Source organism: Leptodactylus fuscus, chromosome 9 (assembly GCF_031893055.1).
Source record: "Leptodactylus fuscus isolate aLepFus1 chromosome 9, aLepFus1.hap2, whole genome shotgun sequence".
Lineage (NCBI taxonomy): Eukaryota > Metazoa > Chordata > Amphibia > Anura > Leptodactylidae > Leptodactylus > Leptodactylus fuscus.
Window position 1 is genome coordinate 16791170 of NC_134273.1, and position 20868 is coordinate 16812037.

Here is a 20868-nt window from a genome sequence, read left to right on the forward strand (position 1 = left end):
TTCCTTACATTTTCCTTTTTTAGCTGGGGCCGGAAGCCTTTAGTCCTATAAGACGCCTGCAATATCTGTCTGCCTTTGATTTTATCATCACAGCTCACTTCATCTTGCTTCCTCCCACACAGGCGGCACATCCTGACTCTGGTTGGATTATGGCTGGTGGGAAGATGAGGATGATAAGCATTCCTCCGCGCTGGAGACCACCATGAAGTCCTCTGACACCACATGGAGAGAGCGATAACGTGGCCCGTGAACCGAAGCGCAAACATCACAGGTTAGACATCTAGATATGTAGAAAAGTTCCTTTAATCTGGAATCTGATGGTCCAGAAATTGTGATAATCCAGCAGTTGAAGGCTTTACTGGTGCCAAATGGATTTTTCATACCATTGATCTATCCACAGGACCTGGAGCCGACACATTGGGGCAACACGGTGGTTTAGTGGTTAGTACTGCTGCCTTGCAGTGCTGGAGTCCTGGGTTCGAATCCTGCCAGGAACAGTATCTGCAAGGAGTTTGTATGTTCTCTGTTTGTGTGGATTTCCTCCCATTCTACAAAGACATACTGATAGGAAAAAAACCGTACATTGTGATCCCTATATGGGGCTCACCATCTACATTAAAAAAATACCGTTTCATATTAGATGTTCCAGCAGCCGAATTCTGGGGCAACGGATGGGCAGTGGGTGCGGGCTGCTCCTATCCAAGTAAAAAGAGTGGCATAACAGCCTCATCCACTGTACAGCACCGGTTTTTGGAAATTGCAGAGCCGCTTCTATTACTGCCTGCACAAGCTCTTCATCCACTGCACTTGTTATTGGTGTCGGGAAGTAGCTAGAGCAGCTGATCTGTGTAGGGTCTGGGTGTCAGACTCCTACAGATTTGGGACTACTAAATTGATGACCTGTTCTCAGAACAAGCTATAATATCAGATTCTGGGGATTCAACTCTCACACTCTCATGGATCAACTGATTGAAGGGATCTTGAGTAGCGCCATAGTTTTGGTAGTGGCTGTGTGTGGTATTACAGCTTAGTCCCATTCACTTGAATTGGACTAACCAGGCACAGCCACTACTCGAAGTGTGCACAGTGGCTCCTTCAGGGTTCTGGGATATCCTGAAGATCATCCATTTACTAGTCCTTGTAAGCTAGGATGTCAAATTCAGGACAGTAAGCCTGACATATAGGCATGAGGTTTCTGAATATTTTATTTTCTAGGGTTTGGTCTCTGCTGCTGAGTATTTCTGCCTGTACAAACAATCGAATCAGCCAGGAAATGATCACTTGCTTTTTTTTTGGGTTCACGAGGACATGTTCCCATGGGCTGATGACTGGGTGAGAGCCCGGACTCCATTAGTTATTTGTTGGAATTTTCTATGGTCTTTTTGTGGAGGACAGAATTATCTCATAGATATGCGGATGTATGTCAGGATGTCTGTCCATATGGCAAGGTTATGTAAGATCTATAGCTTCTATACATTCCTCCTGGGAAGAATTTACTGACATGGCCATACACGACCGATATTTACAGTTTTGGGATTCAAAAGGATAAGAAATTTGCTGAAATATGTGATTTTTGACCCAGAAAATGGATAAAAATAGCACATTCTCGGAGTGAAAAGATGGACATGTGTATGACCCCATCGAAATGAATGAATGTGGTCTATGTAAACAACGTAGCACTGCCCGTAACTCCTATAGAAGTGAATATGTTCTACATCCGGGGTTGGCAATCTCCGGTACGAGTGCCATGAGTGGCAAGCAAGGCATATTTCTCTGGCACGGCAGCCCGGGTCCCTGAGGCGTCGGCTCTTAGATGAACTTGCCCAGTAGTTCGAACCAAATATGACCAAAACAAAACTGCTATTGTTATAGAGTGCAGTGTCTTCAGACTTCAGAGTGTAATGATCAAAGGCCCCGAAGATGTGATCAGACATAAAAAACAATGTTACTCACCTCTCCTTCACCCCGGAGTGACTGCCTGTTCTCTTCAGGGCTTCTGCCTGACCTTAGAGATCGCTGATAGGGCCTCAGAGATTATGTTGGTGTCATGGCACATAATAACACCAATGTGACCCCTGAAACCCAATCAGCGGTGTCTGACGTCAGGCAGAAGCCTCAAAGAGAATAATAGCAGCTCTGTTTCGGTCAGGTTTAGTATGAAAGAAACTACTGGACAGGAGGATACTAAGGGATATAATACTGTGTGTAGGGGCCACTATGGGACATTATACTGTGTGCAGGGGCCACTATGGGACATTATACTGTGTGCAGGGGCCACTATGGGACATAATACTGTGTGCAGGGGCCACTATGGGACATAATACTGTGTGCAGGGGCCACTATGGGACATAATACTGTGTGCAGGGGCCACTATGGGACATTATACTGTGTGAAGGGGCCACTATGGGGCATAATACTGTGTGCAGGGGCCACTATGGGATATAATACTGTGTGTAGGGGCCACTATGGGACATAATACTGTGTGCAGGGGCCACTATGGGACATAATACTGTGTGCAGGGGCCACTATGGGGGATAATACTGTGTGGAGAGGCCACTATGGGACATAATACTGTGTGCAGGGGCCACTATGGGGCATAATACTGTGTGCAGGGGCCACTATGAGACATTATACTATATGACGGTGTATTTTTGCACAACAAATGCAGTCAGTTTTCCATTAAAAATACATGCAGTTTTTGTGCAAAAATCATTACTGACGGACATGGGATTAGCCCTTCAATGGAAACAATAAGAAATTAATAGAAAGAAATGCAGCTTACTCTAGATGCGCCATTTTTTTTTTTTTTTTTTGGGGGGGGGGCATTTTCCTCTCCGGCTTCTATATAGGATTTGAAAAATGGCGGAAAGAAGTCACATTACAGAGATAAAATACAAAAAAACCCACCAAAAATGCTTGTGCAGAATGCTTGGAATTCATGGTGTCCTTTCCGGCCTTAAACTCCGAATCTGATTCTGATGATCTTGCACTTTTCTTAAAATCCCAGCAAATATTTTTGGGTATTTCTGGTAGCGTGTCTATTACTTATATAGTCCCTTCAAGCTATATGAGAGTGCACAGGCACGTGAATGGAGCTGAGCCTTACATTCACATACACGGGCTGTTCCTAGCAGCCTCAGTCATTCAGGGCTAACCTTTGACCTATGGAAATTGGGAATTCCACAACAATGTATTGAATGGGAAGTCTTCACCAATCAGGAGGCTCCAAGTTGTATCAAAGGGAACTGGTCTTAATCCAATCAGGGTCCTCCTTACATTCACACATTGGGATGCGGCTGACATGCTGCTTTGTTTGACACTGAATCAGCCCTACGATCCCCCGGCCGTATTACCACTGTCGGCTGCCATATACCCAACCTGCTTCAATGGCTGCTCTGAACGCCACGAGCCTTGGAAGATGTACGCACGTCATCACACGGGCAATCCCTGAATCTTTGTGCCAAGGAGCTCTAAGGATGGACAATGACAGCGTGGTTGACCTCGCCAAGGCTCGGCATCACCATGAGCTGTATATCGGGGTCCTGAGGGACCAGTTAGGTCTGAACGTGGTGGAACTTCCTGCAGATGAAAGTCTTCCAGATGCCCCATTTGTGGAAGATACGGCCATTGTGTGTGACGGGACAGCTCTGATCACTAGACCTGGAGCGCCGAGCAGAAGGAAGGAGGTATTGTACCCCAAAAAAAAGTGGCCATAGCCATTGCAAGAAATGATACTGTCATATGGGGTAATATCCTGTAACTCTAAGCGGGAGCTGTGGACTAACTAACCGTAGTAATATAATAAGTAACATGTAGTCTATGGCTATAGGTGGAGTGCTGTGTTGTGGGGTATGTTAGCACTATATACAGGGCTATACACAGCAATCCCCATTACTCACATGTGCAGCTAAATATATACCGCCCATGAGGCCAGGAAGAGGGGTGCCCTCCCTGCTCCCTTTGCATCTATTTCCCTGTTTCTTGATCTGTCAGCGGCAACAACGCAGGCAAGACGGGAGCTTATGCCCATTACCAAAATCCTCAGGGAACGGGGCATAAGATATCGCTGGGGCTACCCTACCAAACTCCTCATCCCCCGCAATGGGGTGCTCCATTCTGTCCCCTCTGTGGATGCAGGAATGTCCCTTCTCCGTAAGTGGAAGCCGGTCTCCGGAGACTTTCCCTCTGCTGCCTCAGAGGCTTCATCCCGACCTCCTCATGTCTCTAAAGAATGGACTGTGGTGGGCGTTGCGAAGTGACCCTAATATCTATCCTGATGGACTGAGTAGTGTTGTATCATTATGGTCCTCCGTATATCATCTTTGAATGTTAGGGGCCTGAATAGCCCCTTTAAAAGGAGCTCAGTTTGGAGGGAGGCGCGTCCCCTCCGTTGTGACGTGCTCTTCATGCAGGAGACCCACTTTAATTCTAATAAGAGCCCTAGATTCTCCAGCCCCTCGTTTCCCCGTATATATCAGGCTTCTTGCACTGTTAAACGTAAAGGTGTTCTTATTGCAATACGGGACTCGGTGGCTTTCTCAGTTGAATCGGTTTTATGTGACCCTAAGGGCCGGTATTTGGGCCTTATCTGCCGGATCAATAATATTAGATATACCTTGTGTACCGTATATCTCCCTAACCGCTCGCAGGCGCCATATTGGAAGTCCTTGTTGGCTAAAATGAAGTCCTTTGCCACTGGGATGCTAATCATTGGTGGGGATTTTAATTGTTTATTGGATAACTCTTTAGACTCTTCCAACCCCTGGAAACGCGCTCCAATTTTAACCCCCTCCTTGCAAGATCAGGGCTTGTATGATATCTGGCGTTGTCAACTCAAGAAGAGGGCAGGGCGGCAGAGTATTGCACCATAGAGTATTCCACCAAAGCTTCACGAAGGCACTTGCTATAAGAGGGGTGGTCTAATATATATTCATTCAAGCGCCATTGAGAGGGCAGGATTTACCAATACACCTTCTCTGTGTCTCCATTCCTGGTTTTCGCTCACAATCACAGATGGAAATTGTTGACGAAAACACTGACATGCGATTAAGGCCTTAGGCCTGGTTCACATCTGTGTCGGTAATCCATTTGGGGGAGTCCGCATGGGAACCCCCCTTAAAGGACTACCATACGCATTGGCAAGGGGTGTGCAGTGAATATTTTGCATGTCCATAACTGTACACAAATGTGGATCTCCACAGTGTTGGCACTTTGCGATAATTTAGTGGGTTTTGGGTTACAGTTTGGGCACTCGGGCTTTAAAATGTTCGTCATCACTGACTTAGGATGACGAATGTTCGTGTCGTGTGCGAAGGTGTAGAACAATGTGATCAGGTCATGTGACACGTTGCCTAAACGGACCTGACTTTAGGGCAGTTTTGAAGCTGCTGTAGTTCGGGATTAATCTGACTGTCCGGGGTAAAGTGTTCCAGAGTACTGGTGCAGCTTGAGAAAAGTCTTGAGAATGGAAGTGGGATCTTCAGACTTTTTCGTCCTGCAGTTTGAGATTATAAACACTAATACACGATGGATTCCATTATAGTCAAAGGGGTCCACTCAGTATAATTGGTGTCCACTGTTTTAATGTCCTTGTGTAGTTTGTTCTGGTACACCAGGAGATGCACGGGGGCAAATGTCCAAGATCTCATCAGAGACAGGACAGTAACTGGGTGGTAGGTAAGCCATGGCTAGTTCATCAGGTGATCCCAGTTGTGTCTCTAACCATAAAGGGACAAGGTCCATTCACACCACCCACTGTGACGTGTGTAACAAGGCACACACCTATACAAAACACTCCACTAAAAGGAGGTAGCATATAATGAGGGGTAGACACATAAAAGGAGGGGGGTGGGATAGTCCCTGTCCCATCTGAAGAGGAGAGAGGGGGCTGCCCTAGGGGTTAACAAAGCACTATGACACTGGAGAAGGCATGTCACCTCCCCCAGCCTATAGAAAAACAGCCCCCACCTCTGCTCTCTGAGCCATACATTTCCCATAGAGGGACAGTATCCTGACAGTCATGTGCTGCCAAACTTAACGCAGCGTGAGAGCCTGAACTTGCTTCAATGGCGGCTGCACTGAGAGCGTCAAGCTTCACAGGACGTACAAACCAAATCAGAAGGGCCATTTCTGATACGTTGTGCAGGCTACTGTGCACCCAACGTGCCGCAATGTCCGCACTGAATGTCTCACACTTTGGAAGATGTACGCACGTCATCATGCGGGCAATTCCTAAGTCTTTGTGCCAAGAAGCTCTAAGGATGGACAATGACAGCGTGGTTGATCTCGCCAAGGCTTGGCATCACCGTGAGCTGTATATCAGTTAGGACTGAACGTAGTACCAGCAGTAATGGCGGCAGCGGTAGTACCACTAGTACCAGCAGTAATGGCGGCAGCAGTAGTACCACTAGTACCAGCAGTAATGGCGGCAGCAGTAGTACCAGCAGTAATGGCGGCAGCAGTAGTACCACTAGTACCAGCAGTAATGGTGGCAGCAGTAGTACCACTAGTACCAGCAGTAATGGCGGCAGCAGTAGTACCACTAGTACCAGCAGTAATGGCAGCAGCAGTAGTACCACTAGTACCAGCAGTAATGGCGGCAGCAGTAGTACCACTAGTACCAGCAGTAATGGCGGCAGCAGTAGTACCAGCAGTAATGGCGGCAGCAGTAGTACCACTAGTACCAGCAGTAATGGTGGCAGCAGTAGTACCACTAGTACCAGCAGTAATGGCGGCAGCAGTAGTACCAGCAGTAATGGCGGCAGCAGTAGTACCACTAGTACCAGCAGTAATGGTGGCAGCAGTAGTACCAGCAGTAATGGCGGCAGCAGTAGTACCACTAGTACCAGCAGTAATGGCGGCAGCAGTAGTACCAGCAGTAATGGCGGCAGCAGTAGTACCACTAGTACCAGCAGTAATGGTGGCAGCAGTAGTACCAGCAGTAATGGCGGCAGCAGTAGTACCACTAGTACCAGCAGTAATGGCGGCAGCAGTAGTACCACTAGTACCAGCAGTAATGGCGGCAGCGGTAGTACCACTAGTACCAGCAGTAATGGCGGCAGCAGTAGTACCACTAGTACCAGCAGTAATGGCGGCAGCAGTAGTACCACTAGTACCAGCAGTAATGGCAGCAGCAGTAGTACCACTAGTACCAGCAGTAATGGCGGCAGCAGTAGTACCACTAGTACCAGCAGTAATGGCGGCAGCAGTAGTACCAGCAGTAATGGCGGCAGCAGTAGTACCACTAGTACCAGCAGTAATGGTGGCAGCAGTAGTACCAGCAGTAATGGCGGCAGCAGTAGTACCACTAGTACCAGCAGTAATGGCAGCAGCAGTAGTACCACTAGTACCAGCAGTAATGGCGGCAGCAGTAGTACCACTAGTACCAGCAGTAATGGCGGCAGCAGTAGTACCAGCAGTAATGGCGGCAGCAGTAGTACCACTAGTACCAGCAGTAATGGTGGCAGCAGTAGTACCAGCAGTAATGGCGGCAGCAGTAGTACCACTAGTACCAGCAGTAATGGCGGCAGCAGTAGTACCACTAGTACCAGCAGTAATGGCAGCAGCAGTAGTACCACTAGTACCAGCAGTAATGGCGGCAGCAGTAGTACCACTAGTACCAGCAGTAATGGTGGCAGCAGTAGTACCAGCAGTAATGGCGGCAGCAGTAGTACCACTAGTACCAGCAGTAATGGCAGCAGCAGTAGTACCACTAGTACCAGCAGTAATGGCGGCAGCAGTAGTACCACTAGTACCAGCAGTAATGGCGGCAGCGGTAGTACCACTAGTACCAGCAGTAATGGCGGCAGCAGTAGTACCACTAGTACCAGCAGTAATGGCGGCAGCAGTAGTACCACTAGTACCAGCAGTAATGGCAGCAGCAGTAGTACCACTAGTACCAGCAGTAATGGCGGCAGCAGTAGTACCACTAGTACCAGCAGTAATGGCGGCAGCAGTAGTACCAGCAGTAATGGCGGCAGCAGTAGTACCACTAGTACCAGCAGTAATGGCAGCAGCAGTAGTACCACTAGTACCAGCAGTAATGGCGGCAGCAGTAGTACCACTAGTACCAGCAGTAATGGCGGCAGCGGTAGTACCACTAGTACCAGCAGTAATGGCAGCAGCAGTAGTACCACTAGTACCAGCAGTAATGGCGGCAGCAGTAGTACCAGCAGTAATGGCGGCAGCAGTAGTACCACTAGTACCAGCAGTAATGGTGGCAGCAGTAGTACCACTAGTACCAGCAGTAATGGTGGCAGCAGTAGTACCACTAGTACCAGCAGTAATGGCGGCAGCAGTAGTACCACTAGTACCAGCAGTAATGGCGGCAGCAGTAGTACCAGCAGTAATGGCGGCAGCAGTAGTACCACTAGTACCAGCAGTAATGGCGGCAGCAGTAGTACCACTAGTACCAGCAGTAATGGCGGCAGCAGTAGTACCACTAGTACCAGCAGTAATGGCGGCAGCAGTAGTACCACTAGTACCAGCAGTAATGGCAGCAGCAGTAGTACCACTAGTACCAGCAGTAATGGCGGCAGCAGTAGTACCAGCAGTAATGGCGGCAGCAGTAGTACCACTAGTACCAGCAGTAATGGTGGCAGCAGTAGTACCACTAGTACCAGCAGTAATGGTGGCAGCAGTAGTACCACTAGTACCAGCAGTAATGGCGGCAGCAGTAGTACCACTAGTACCAGCAGTAATGGCGGCAGCAGTAGTACCAGCAGTAATGGCGGCAGCAGTAGTACCACTAGTACCAGCAGTAATGGTGGCAGCAGTAGTACCACTAGTACCAGCAGTAATGGCGGCAGCAGTAGTACCACTAGTACCAGCAGTAATGGCAGCAGCAGTAGTACCACTAGTACCAGCAGTAATGGCGGCAGCAGTAGTACCACTAGTACCAGCAGTAATGGTGGCAGCAGTAGTACCAGCAGTAATGGCGGCAGCAGTAGTACCACTAGTACCAGCAGTAATGGTGGCAGCAGTAGTACCAGCAGTAATGGCGGCAGCGGTAGTACCACTAGTACCAGCAGTAATGGCAGCAGCAGTAGTACCACTAGTACCAGCAGTAATGGCGGCAGCAGTAGTACCAGCAGTAATGGCGGCAGCAGTAGTACCACTAGTACCAGCAGTAATGGTGGCAGCAGTAGTACCACTAGTACCAGCAGTAATGGTGGCAGCAGTAGTACCACTAGTACCAGCAGTAATGGCGGCAGCAGTAGTACCACTAGTACCAGCAGTAATGGCGGCAGCAGTAGTACCAGCAGTAATGGCGGCAGCAGTAGTACCACTAGTACCAGCAGTAATGGCGGCAGCAGTAGTACCACTAGTACCAGCAGTAATGGCGGCAGCAGTAGTGTACACACGATGACACCTGCCAGCTGTATCTCACTAACTCACAGTGACAACAATACAACCCAGTACAGCTGGTTAAACAGAGTATGTTGCATATAAAAAAAAAAAAAAAAAAAAAAAAAAAAAACATTGCCTAAGTGGCACAGATACTTAGATTGCTCCACTTTTCTCCTCTCAGTAGTTGTTACTCCCATCTTCTCCCCCCGGTTGATGTTACAATGTTGCTCCTCTCTTCTCCCTTCTTGCACCTTGCTCCTCTCCTCTCCCCCCATTAGAGGGTGTTACAATGTTTCACTTTTCTCCTCTCTTCTCCCCCAGTAGATGTTACAATGTTGCTCTTCTCTTCTCCTCCCATTAGAGGATGTTACAATGTTGCACCTTGCTCCTCTCTTCTCCCCAGGAGATGTTGCAATCTTGCACCTTGCTCCTCTCTTCTCCCCCTCATTAGAGGATGTTGCAATCTTGCACTTTGCTCCTCTCTTCTCCCCAGTAGATGTTACAATCTTGCACCTTGCTCCTCTCTTCTCCCCCAGTAGATGTTACAATCTTGCACCTTGCTCCTCTCTTCTCCCCCAGTAGAGGTTACAATCTTGCACCTTGCTCCTCTCTTCTCCCCCAGTAGAGGTTACAATCTTGCACTTTGCTCCTCTCTTCTCCCCAGTAGATGTTACAATCTTGCACCTTGCTCCTCTCTTCTCCCCCATTAGAGGATGTTACAATGTTGCACCTTGCTCCCCTCTTCTCCCCCAGTAGATATTACAATGTTGCTCCTCTCTTCTCCCCCATTACAGCATGTTACAATCTTGCACCTTGCTCCTCTCTTCTCCCCCCATTAGAGGATGTTACAATGTTGCACCTTGCTCCCCTCTTCTTCCCCAGTAGATGTTACAATGTTGCTCCTCTCTTCTCCCCCAGTAGATGTTACAATCTTGCACCTTGCTCCCCTCTTCTCCCCCAGTAGATGTTACAATGTTGCTCCTCTCTTCTCCCCCATTACAGCATGTTACAATGTTGCACCTTGCTCCCGTCTGTGGCTGTCTGTACCAGGGAACATCCTCCCATCTCTATGAATGAAGCCGCACACTCGGCTCAGCACCAGGCAGGGATGCAGCTGTCATCCAGGATTGTGCTGCACCCAATCAGCTGGCAGTGATAAGTGACCAATTGCAAACTGCATAACATCTCTGTTCTAGGGACTGCTTTACATTCAGCCAGAGGATGTAGCTTTGCCTCTCACTAGAGCTCTATTTACACTGTTGGTCATTGAACCGGGCACAGCCTGAGCAGTATTATCACTATGTCTGTGCAAGCTGTGTCAAGCTTAGGCAATTGCACACATGCCATAGTGCGAGGCATCCCAGACTCCTTCAGCCAGCAGGCTCTTCGGATGAAGGAGGGTGGAGAGGTGGACACAGCCCGGGCAAGGAGGGAGCTAGAGCTCTACACCAGAGTCTTAAAGGACAAGCTGGGGCTGCAGGTCATCGAGTTAGAGGCAGATAACACTATGCCAGATGCCCCCTTTGTGGAAGACATTGCTGTTGTGCTCAATGAGACCGCCCTGGTGACCAGACCTGGGGCCCCCAGCAGGAGGAAAGAGGTAAATGACCCACCGACCTGTTGTTGTTAACCCTTTCTCTCCTGCACAGGGGCCAGCATTGCATTTATTAACATGGCAGTCTTGCCATATAGGGATTCACAGTATATATTGTATAATATAATGTTTATGTATATGGCGGAATGAAATCCTATTCTGTATAAGGTGTGGCTCCTGCGTGCCAGTCTTCTAGGGCCTGGCGGTGCCCACAGGACCATCTGCTTCCTGCAAGCTGATGATTAGGAATTTGCGGCTCTTATCAGCAGATTTAGCAAATGCAATTTACCCGGCAGACGACAAAGGCTGAGACCGGGGATTTGGTTTTTTATTTTCATGAATTGTGTCATTGTAGGAATGAATCTGTGGAGGGATCTAAGCTGTGCCAAGCCTGGGCGAGAGAACTGTACTGTACATATAATGGGGCTCTAGCTATAGGCTATGGATACGCCATGTATTCCTGCTCACCGTAACTAGAAGTTGATATTTTGTATCTTCGATAGTTTTTGTTCAGGAGTTCTCTTTAAATGTAATGGTCACTACAATGTTATCACATATGTATCATATATCATATCATATATCATATCATATTATATGGTATCAATGCCTATCGCAGCCAGATACTGGCCTTGTGGTCTGTAATGGGATCTACACACAGACAGAAGTCATCCATATGGAATACAGCAATAAATTATATACAAGAGACACGACGGCAGCAGGTGCATGTGCAAGAATAGAACTCACTACCTAGACAGGCAGTCCTGACCGCCACATAGTGCTCAGCCGGCAAGGGTGTGTCCTGGGATATAGGAGTAAGCGAGACGAGTAACGTGCAGACGGATTGTGGCGTAGTCAGTGTGTGATAGAGACTGAGGTATCAAATCTACAATAATAGTTATTGTCCTGTATGATTATAAACACTTTCATATAGACAATATAAAAATAATACATCTATCTATCTATCTATCTATCTATCTATCTATCTATCTATCTATCTATCTATCTATCATCTCCTATCTATCTATCTATATATCTATCTATCTATCTATCTATCTCCTATCTATCTATCTATCTATCTATCTATCTATCTATCTATCTATCTATCTATCATCTCCTATCTATCTATCTATCTATCTATCTATCTATCTATCTATCTATCATCATCTATCTATCTATCTATCTATCTATCTATCTATCTATCATCTATCTATCTATCTATCTATCTATCTATCTATCTCCTATCTATCTATCATCTATCTATCTATCTATCTATCTATCTATCTATCTCCTATCTATCTATCTATCTATCTATCTATCTATCTATCTATCTCCTATCTATCTATCTATCTATCTATCTATCTATCTATCTATCTATCTATCTATCTATCTCCTATCTATCTATCTATCTCCTATCTATCTATCTATCTATCTATCTATCTCCTATCTATCTATCTATCTATCTATCTATCTATCTATCTCATATATATCTGAACAAATGAGAGATACTAAATAAGCCAAGAAGAGGCCTTCTCCAAGACATTCAGCAGACATCTAGCCTCCCCCAGGGCTATGTACTAAAAAGGAAAGATGTTCTCCGCCAGTATCTTCAAAATGATGGAATAATTTATAGTTTAGGCTCCAGATATGCCATCATTTTAACATGTTGGCGAAGAACGTTTTCTTATATCGTTCTCTCTTGAATCTGTCCATTTATCTATCCACATATTCTATATATCTCTTCATCTCCTATCTATCTATCTATCTATCTATCTATCTATCTATCTATCTATCTATCTATCTATCTATCTATCTATCTATCTATCTCCTGTCTATCTCTCTCATTAGCTATCTATCGCCTATCTATCATCTGTCCTTCTATCTCCTATCTATCTATCTATCTATCTATCTATCTATCTATCTATCTCCTATCTATCTATCTCCTATCTATCTATCTATCTATCTATCTATCTATCTATCTATCTATCTATCTCCTATCTCCTATCTATCTATCTATCTATCTATCTATCTGTCTCATTATCTTTCTATTTCACATATAAATTATTTAGCCATGACCCAGTTACATATGACAAGTCTCAGTACACGCCAAGAAACCCTTTGGTCTGTGTAGTCAGTAAACATGGCTGATAAGAGCCGGTCTCTGGCGTGCGGTGTTAGCAGACATGTGGCGGTGTGAGGGCGCTTGTCCTGGGCGATCTTCTGTCTGGCCGCACCACACCCCTGGTCCATCTTTGTTGCAGTGCTCATGGCATACACAAAGCTTGGAAGGACGGCCTGGGCCTGTCGCTACATAATGGCTGGGGATAGGGGCAGCCAGCCGGAAAATGAGTCTCCAAGTGACAGGGAGGGCTGTGGGGTTGGAAGCCTTCCTGAGAAAAATAACAGCAGGAAAAATCCCATTCTCATACATAGCAGGGAGATTGCAGAAGATGCCGTCTATTTCATAGGAATGCGCAGGTCCCTCGTAAGAAATATTGGATTTAATGATGTGTTTCTAGGGCAGAACTTGCCCAGAACTTTAATAGGTCGCTCTTCGGTAAATGATGGAAAGTTCTGCTGCTAAATAAAAATATTTCATCTTCTCATAATCCGAAAATAGAATACGTGTGGTTAGTAAATAGCGAAACTAGGACTCCACCTACAACGGCAGGAACCGTCTGGGGCAAAGTTGAATGGTTTTATTTAAAGGGGTTTACAAAGAGAGCAGGGAATGGGCTAAAATAATAAAAAACCTATAGTTAACCCTTTGCAGTGCTCCGTCACACAGGTAGTCCCTGCCAGTCTGTACTCTCCACAATCTCACATATACCAATCACATCACTGGTCTCATTGGTCATGTTTTTTTTGGGTTTTTTAGACTTCATTCCATACGCTGCCCTTGGCCATTTGTAAATCCTGGACTACCCCTTTAAATATCCATATTCCACCTCTGTGATGATCCTTATTCTGATGGATCATCCGACTTACTGAGACGGAGTTGGCAACATGTTTTATGACACTAGGCCGCAATACCAGACACAACCAGTGCAAAAGAGTGGCGCTGTTTCTAAAATAATTGCAGACCCTTTTATTTTATACTCTGTGACAACCCCTTTGAAACTATAGGGGTTCGGCTATGGGCTCATTTCAGCATCTATAGTTTCTGGGGTCTGAGCTCTTGGACCCCTTATATACGATCTTCGGACATGTCTCAAGGAGAGGTAACAAATACTATCCTTTGCCTGGATTCCATATAAAGGTCCTAGGGGCCTTCCAGTAGATCGCCATTACTACTGTCCAACCCATACAAGGTGGCCTTAGATAGTAGATAGCCAGCAGCTATTCCTCCTGACCCAGCCATGCACATGCACTCTCGGCTCAGTCAGACAGGAATAGGAGATTAGGATTGTCTCCCCTGAGAACAAAAGTACTTCGCCAGTAAAATTCACTTTGCCTTAGTCGGGGGAGAGTTGGGACACCCCCATACACATCAGTCAGCCCTGACAAAATCAAGGGGTTTTCTGGAAGTTAGATATCGATGACTTATACTTAGGATCGGTCATCGGTATATGAGGTCTGATACCCAGACCCCCCACAGATCAGCTGCTCAGGTGAGCACAGTTTCCGCTTAACAGGCCAGTACATCACAGTCATTCATCTTGTGGCCTGTTTACAGCTCAGTCCCATTCAAGTTCAGAGCCGGGTGGCGACTGCTACTGCCGCACCCCCGACTGCTATGCCCCAATATGTATTGAACAGATTACATAGAGGTTTTTGGCAAAAAAAATGGAGTGAAACTTGTCTTTTATTCACTTAACTAGGCTTAAGAGTCCAGTGGGCGGTCCTACTCAGTCATGGGCATACTTATACATAGTACATCCAACAAGAAATTGATTCCAGCCAGGTTGCGTGGAAAGATGCAAATAAACTTCTTCTTTATTGTTAAAATGTTACAAAATCACAGCAGCATAAGCACAAAACAGGAATGTGGGCGTCAGACTGACGCGTTTCGGATGGGTTATCCTTTGTCAAAGACTTTGATTTTGTAACATTTTAACAATAAAGAAGAAGTTTATTTGCATCTTTCCACGCAACCTGACTGGAATCAATTTCTTGTTGGATGTACTATCGTTTGGCTCCGGACCGAGGGAGCATATTTTTTCCGAGCCGGTCTACAGATCCACGGATCTCAGAGTGGGAAGCGGTATATGGGAGAGTGACTTTTACTACAAGTTGGCTGAGTATAATTTTTTCCTTTCCCTTTTTCCCCCTTTTTTCTATATACTTATACATAGGTGACACTGTGGGCTATACCTTCTAGCAATGACATGGGTCCCAAAGGTTGATGGGGTCTGATTTTTGGCCAATAGCGAATTCAGGTTCCCCCGTCCCTCCGACTGTAAGACCATGTCTAGGAGGAGGTTGAATGGAGCAATGGTTGGGCATGCTCTCTGCCGCTCCTTGCAAAGTCTATGGCACACCGAGCATGCAGATCCATAGACCTGGTCCAAGATCTGGTGGGGAGTCTTCCTAGTAGAGTGCATGTGCATGGGATATTCAGTTGCTTCATGCACATGAGCGGGTGCGCAATCCCAGGGTCTTCCGATCTATGTAGAGCGGGTCCTGTTCAGATCTGTTGGAATAGACCTGGAAGACACTTGACCTGTCCTCTGCTTGTAAAACGGCCATATGCATGAAGCCTTAGGCCATGTATTGTGCATATGGATGTATTTGCAGCTCTGCTGCTCTCAGCTGACTTTAGGTTCACCCTTAGGTAACAACCGGTTTGGAGCCGCTAGAGCGTCAAAGCTTCTCTGCAATGTGGGTGTATGAATGGAGATCTCCGAGCGCAAGGCTCTCCATCATCTGCTTATTGGCCACTTCAGCCTCATGTATAATCATGAGCAATTATACCGATTCCCAGATAAGCGGCGCCCTGCCGGTCCGTGTACAGATAATTGTAGACCTCTCCTTTAATTTTTTGGGCTGAGAGATAATAGATCGTATATTAACCTCGCAGCTCTCCCACCTGGATGATCCCGTGACCGGACGGATTCTATACATTCTTTTGACAGGAAGATGCAGAAGAAAACCAGACATATTTGTGACATGGCGGCACACTGTGAAAACGGCAGAATATTGTGAAATGGAAGCGGAAGTAATTAGACTTCACTTTTGGTGGAAGCAGCGGGCAGGCCGGTGGCCATGGGTTTATTATTCTTTCTTTAGGCCAATATTTAATCAGTTGTTATTGTATATAGCCGCAGATGTACTTTAATTATATACTGTGTGGGCGCGCACGTGTATGTCAGCAGTACTACATGGAACTGCAAGTACCGCTGGGTAAGGCATTCAGATTTAAAGGGCACCTGTCAGCAGGACCAACCCTGCAGATAGATAGGTTATAGTCACCAGACACCAGCATATCATCCCAGCCCTGCAGATAGATAGGTTACTGTCACCAGACCCAGTATATCACCCCAGCCCTGCAGATAGATAGGATAGTGCCACCAGAACCAGCACATCCCCTCAGCCCTGCAGATAGATAGGTTACTGTCACCAGAACCAGCATTTCACCCCAGCCCTGCAGATAGATAGGTTACTGTCACCAGACCCAGCATATCACCCCAGCCCTGCAGATAGATAGGTTACTGTCACCAGAACCAGCATATCATCCCAGACCTGCAGATAGATAGGTTACTGTCACCAGACCCAGTATATCACCCCAGCCCTGCAGATAGATAGGTTAGTGCCACCAGAACCAGCACATCCCCTCAGCCCTGCAGATAGATAGGTTACTGTCACCAGACCCAGTATATCACCCCAGCCCTGCAGATAGATAGGTTACTGTCACCAGAACCAGCATATCACCCCAGCCCTGCAGATAGATAGGTTATAGTCACCAGAACCAGCATATCACCCCAGTCTTGCAGATAGATAGGTTACTGTCACCAGACCCCAGCATATCACCCCAGCCCTGCAGATAGGTTAGTGTCACCAGAACCAGCATATCACCCCAGCCCTGCAGATAGATAGGTTACAGTCACCAGACCCAGCATATCACCCCAGCCCTGCAGATAGATAGGTTAGTGTCACCAGAACCAGCATATCACCCCAGCCCTGCAGATAGATAGGTTACTGTCACCAGAACCAGCATATCACCCCAGCCCTGCAGATAGATAGGTTACTGTCACCAGAACCAGCATATCACCCCAGTCCTACAGATAGATAGGTTACTGTCACCAGACCCCAGCATATCACCTCAGCCCTGCAGATAGATAGGTTACTGTCACCAGAACCAGCATATCACCCCAGTCCTGCAGATAGATAGGTTACTGTCACCAGAACCAGCATATCACCCCAGCCCTGCAGATAGATAGGTTACTGTCACCAGACCCAGTATATCACCCCAGCCCTGCAGATAGATAGGTTACTGTCACCAGAACCAGCATATCACCCCAGTCCTGCAGATAGATAGGTTACTGTCACCAGAACCAGCATATCACCCCAGTCCTGCAGATAGATAGGTTACTGTCACCAGAACCAGCATATCACCCCAGTCCTGCAGATAGATAGGTTACTGTCACCAGAACCAGCATATCACCCCAGCCCTGCAGATAGATAGAGAAGAAAAGACCAAACCTCAGATTTGGTGACAATCTGGGAAATAAGGAACTGCGCTCCCCTTCTTAGTTTCATAAAAAACGGTTTTATTTTCATAAACACACACAACGCGTTTCGGGCGTTTTAACCACGCCCTTCTTCAGGTGCAATAGTTTCCTCGGCCCTGCCAGACTGTGTGCGGGAGTGGGAAGAGCTGCAGCAGCATTACAATGAGATGCAGAAACTATTGCACCTGAAGAAGGGCGTGGTTAAAACGCCCGAAACGCGTTGTGTGTGTTTATGAAAATAAAACCGTTTTTTATGAAACTAAGAAGGGGAGCGCAGTTCCTTATTTCCCAGATTGTCACCAAATCTGAGGTTTGGTCTTTTCTTCTCTACATTCGAACACCTTGTGAGGTGTTGGGATTACTGCTGCTGAACCCGAGGTGGACACTCCGGTTACACATGTGAATACAGAGTTGTGACTTTGATTCACAACCATTAAAGGTGAGCGTTCACCATCTACCAAGATATTTCTTATTCTAGAATTTACTACACTATGGTTGCTCGGTGTCGTTATTCCCTTTTGCTGCAGATAGATAGGTTACTGTCACCAGAACCAGCATATCACCCCAGCCCTGCAGATAGATAGGTTACTGTCACCAGACCCCAGCATATCACCCCAGCCCTTCAGATAGGTTAGTGTCACCAGAACCAGCATATCACCCCAGCCCTGCAGATAGATAGGTTACTGTCACCAGAACCAGCATATCACCCCAGCCCTGCAGATAGATAGGTTAGTGTCACCAGAACCAGCATATCACCCCAGCCCTGCAGATAGATAGGTTAGTGTCACCAGAACCAGCATATCACCCCAGCCCTGCAGATAGATAGGTTACTGTCACCAGAACCAGCATATCACCCCAGCCCTGCAGACAGATAGGTTATAGTCACCAGACCCAGCATATCACCCCAGCCCTGCAGATAGATAGGTTACTGTCACCAGAACCAACATATCACCCCAGCCCTGCAGATAGATAGGTTACTGTCACCAGAACCAGCATATCACCCCAGCCCTGCAGATAGATAGGTTAGTGTCACCAGAACCAACATATCACCCCAGTCTTGCAGATAGATAGGTTACTGTCACCAGAACCATTATATCATCCCAGCCCTGCAGATAGATAGGTTACTGTCACCAGAACCAGCATATCACCCCAGCCCTGCAGACAGATAGGTTATAGTCACCAGATCCAGCATATCACCCCAGCCCTGCAGATAGATAGGTTACTGTCACCAGAACCAACATATCACCCCAGCCCTGCAGATAGATAGGTTATTGTCACCAGAACCAGCATATCACCCCAGCCCTGCAGATAGATAGGTTACTGTCACCAGACCCAGCATATCACCCCAGCCCTGCAGATAGATAGGTTAGTGCCACCAGAACCAGCACATCCCCCCAGCCCTGCAGATAGATAGGTTAGTGTTACCAGGCCCAATATATCACCCCAGCCCTGCAGATAGATTAGGGAAAAGTTAAGGTCACCTTTTGTGAATCGGTGCCTCTGTTGCCAAGATATTGCTGCCTTTGGTGGAGTTCCTGGGTGGTCTGTGGCGTAATGGCTGGTGTGAGGGTCTGTTAGATGACTGGAAAGCTACTGAGCCAACATGACTCAGGTAGCTTGGCCCAAAAGATCACTGTAGTTTGTAATTCCATCCACATCTTGTAGAATTTTTCATAAGAGGTATTAAGAGAGTTCCGATTTTTTTTGCAGGTGCATCATCTCATTGCCCTTCGAGATCCATGCACCAGGTTTGGGGGTGGGGTGGGTGGGGGGGTAATCTTCTAAAAAAAAGGGGAATGCAGGATTGTGCCGCCATTATGAGGATTAGAGCAAAAAGTGTTTGCTCTAAGTGAGGTCTCACAGTGTATATACCGCTATTACTACTAAATAACACAAGGACTTGTCCTGGACTTGAAAGTGGTTCTGTGTCTTATATTGCAGCTCACCCACACTTAAGCAGGGGTCCTGTGACAGACCCACATATGCATTGTGTTCCATTCAAGTCTACGGGGCTGCCGGACATAGCTGATATGTGTGTCCATTGCTTCATTCCAGTAGAGAGCTACATGACCCAGTTCTGGAGATCTGTGGGGGAACCCCATCTATGTTATACTAAGTATCAGTAGTGACACATCCCCGTTAAGTGTTCAGACCAGTGGAGCAAAACTGAGCTTTGACCCTTTATCTCCAGTGAGTGTGCAAGCGCTCGGGTCATCGGACAGCTTTGCAAACTGGCAACTAACCTGCTAGGAAGTTTTTTGGCGTAAAGGATACAAAAGAGCCCATGAAAATATGAGAAGAACATACAGACTCCATGGAGATGTCCCCTGTTGGGTGGCAAGTGGACAGGGCTAACCACTGATCTACGGACACCATAGACAACAGCTAGTTGGGTATCTGATACCTACAAATAGTAATAAGAGGGAATGTGCCATATTATGGGACTTCATCGCTGATATCTTCTTCATCCTCTGACAGTGTCGGCCGAGCTAATTATTAAATGATATTATATAACAGGAAGAGACTAAACCAGACGGCCGGGTCTTGTTCTCCTCTGTCATAAGTACCTTCTGTTGTTCCAGATCTTACCAAAACTTTAAAGGGACGCACACAGCAAATACCGCCATATAGTGCACAAATAATACTGACCGCCTTGTGCTGTATATCCTATTTAGTCCCCCTGTCTTTGGGGAATTGACTCCCAGCATGAAGAGATACAGATAAACCACCCCAACCGTATCCTCACATCTGTGGGTTCCTTGGCCCGCGTACAGATATTTTAATCTCTGTGGGGTATGTGGTGCCGGTAACTGGATCTACATATAATTCAGTGGCGATTTTCGATATTTTCCACGCCATTGCCCATACTTAGGGGTTAAATGTCAGCAGAGTTGACATGTAATATGGGGAGCAGCAGGTGGTCAGAGGTGCACACAACATATCTGAAAACAAAGCCGTCTTGTGTGTGGGACATTGGGGGCATTGTTCTGTCGCTCGGTTTTAGCATTCCATTGTCGGGTCTATAACAAATTGTTGGTTCTGTGATACTAAAAGTTAAGAACAATTCATCACTTTCTGTAAGATGGCCAACAAAAATGTCTACATTGGGCACGTGCCAGAGACGTAGCAATACAGTTAGTTCATTTTGTCCTCCTGCAGCCTCTGCCCTGGGCACCTATTACACTGCGTGCCATTGAACTTAGTCTTGTGTGGCATCTCTCCATGCCAGATTCTACATTGCTCTCTGTAGATGTGTTC

General features: G+C 46.7%; 1 protein-coding gene across 2 annotated transcripts in view; it reads left to right on the forward strand.

The window, feature by feature from the left end:
* Nucleotides 1–3290: 3290 nt before the first annotated feature.
* DDAH1 (dimethylarginine dimethylaminohydrolase 1) overlaps nucleotides 3291–20868 on the forward strand; it is a 55711-nt gene continuing 38133 nt past the window's right edge. Inside the window, exon 1 of one of the 2 annotated variants that reach the window (XM_075287004.1) lies at nucleotides 3291–3686. In XM_075287004.1, the coding sequence (XP_075143105.1) occupies nucleotides 3387–3686 (300 nt within the window). In that variant the 5' untranslated portion in view covers nucleotides 3291–3386. Of the gene's footprint in view, nucleotides 3687–10323; nucleotides 10949–20868 lie in introns of those variants that run through there. The other variant, XM_075287003.1, reaches the window with a different exon arrangement.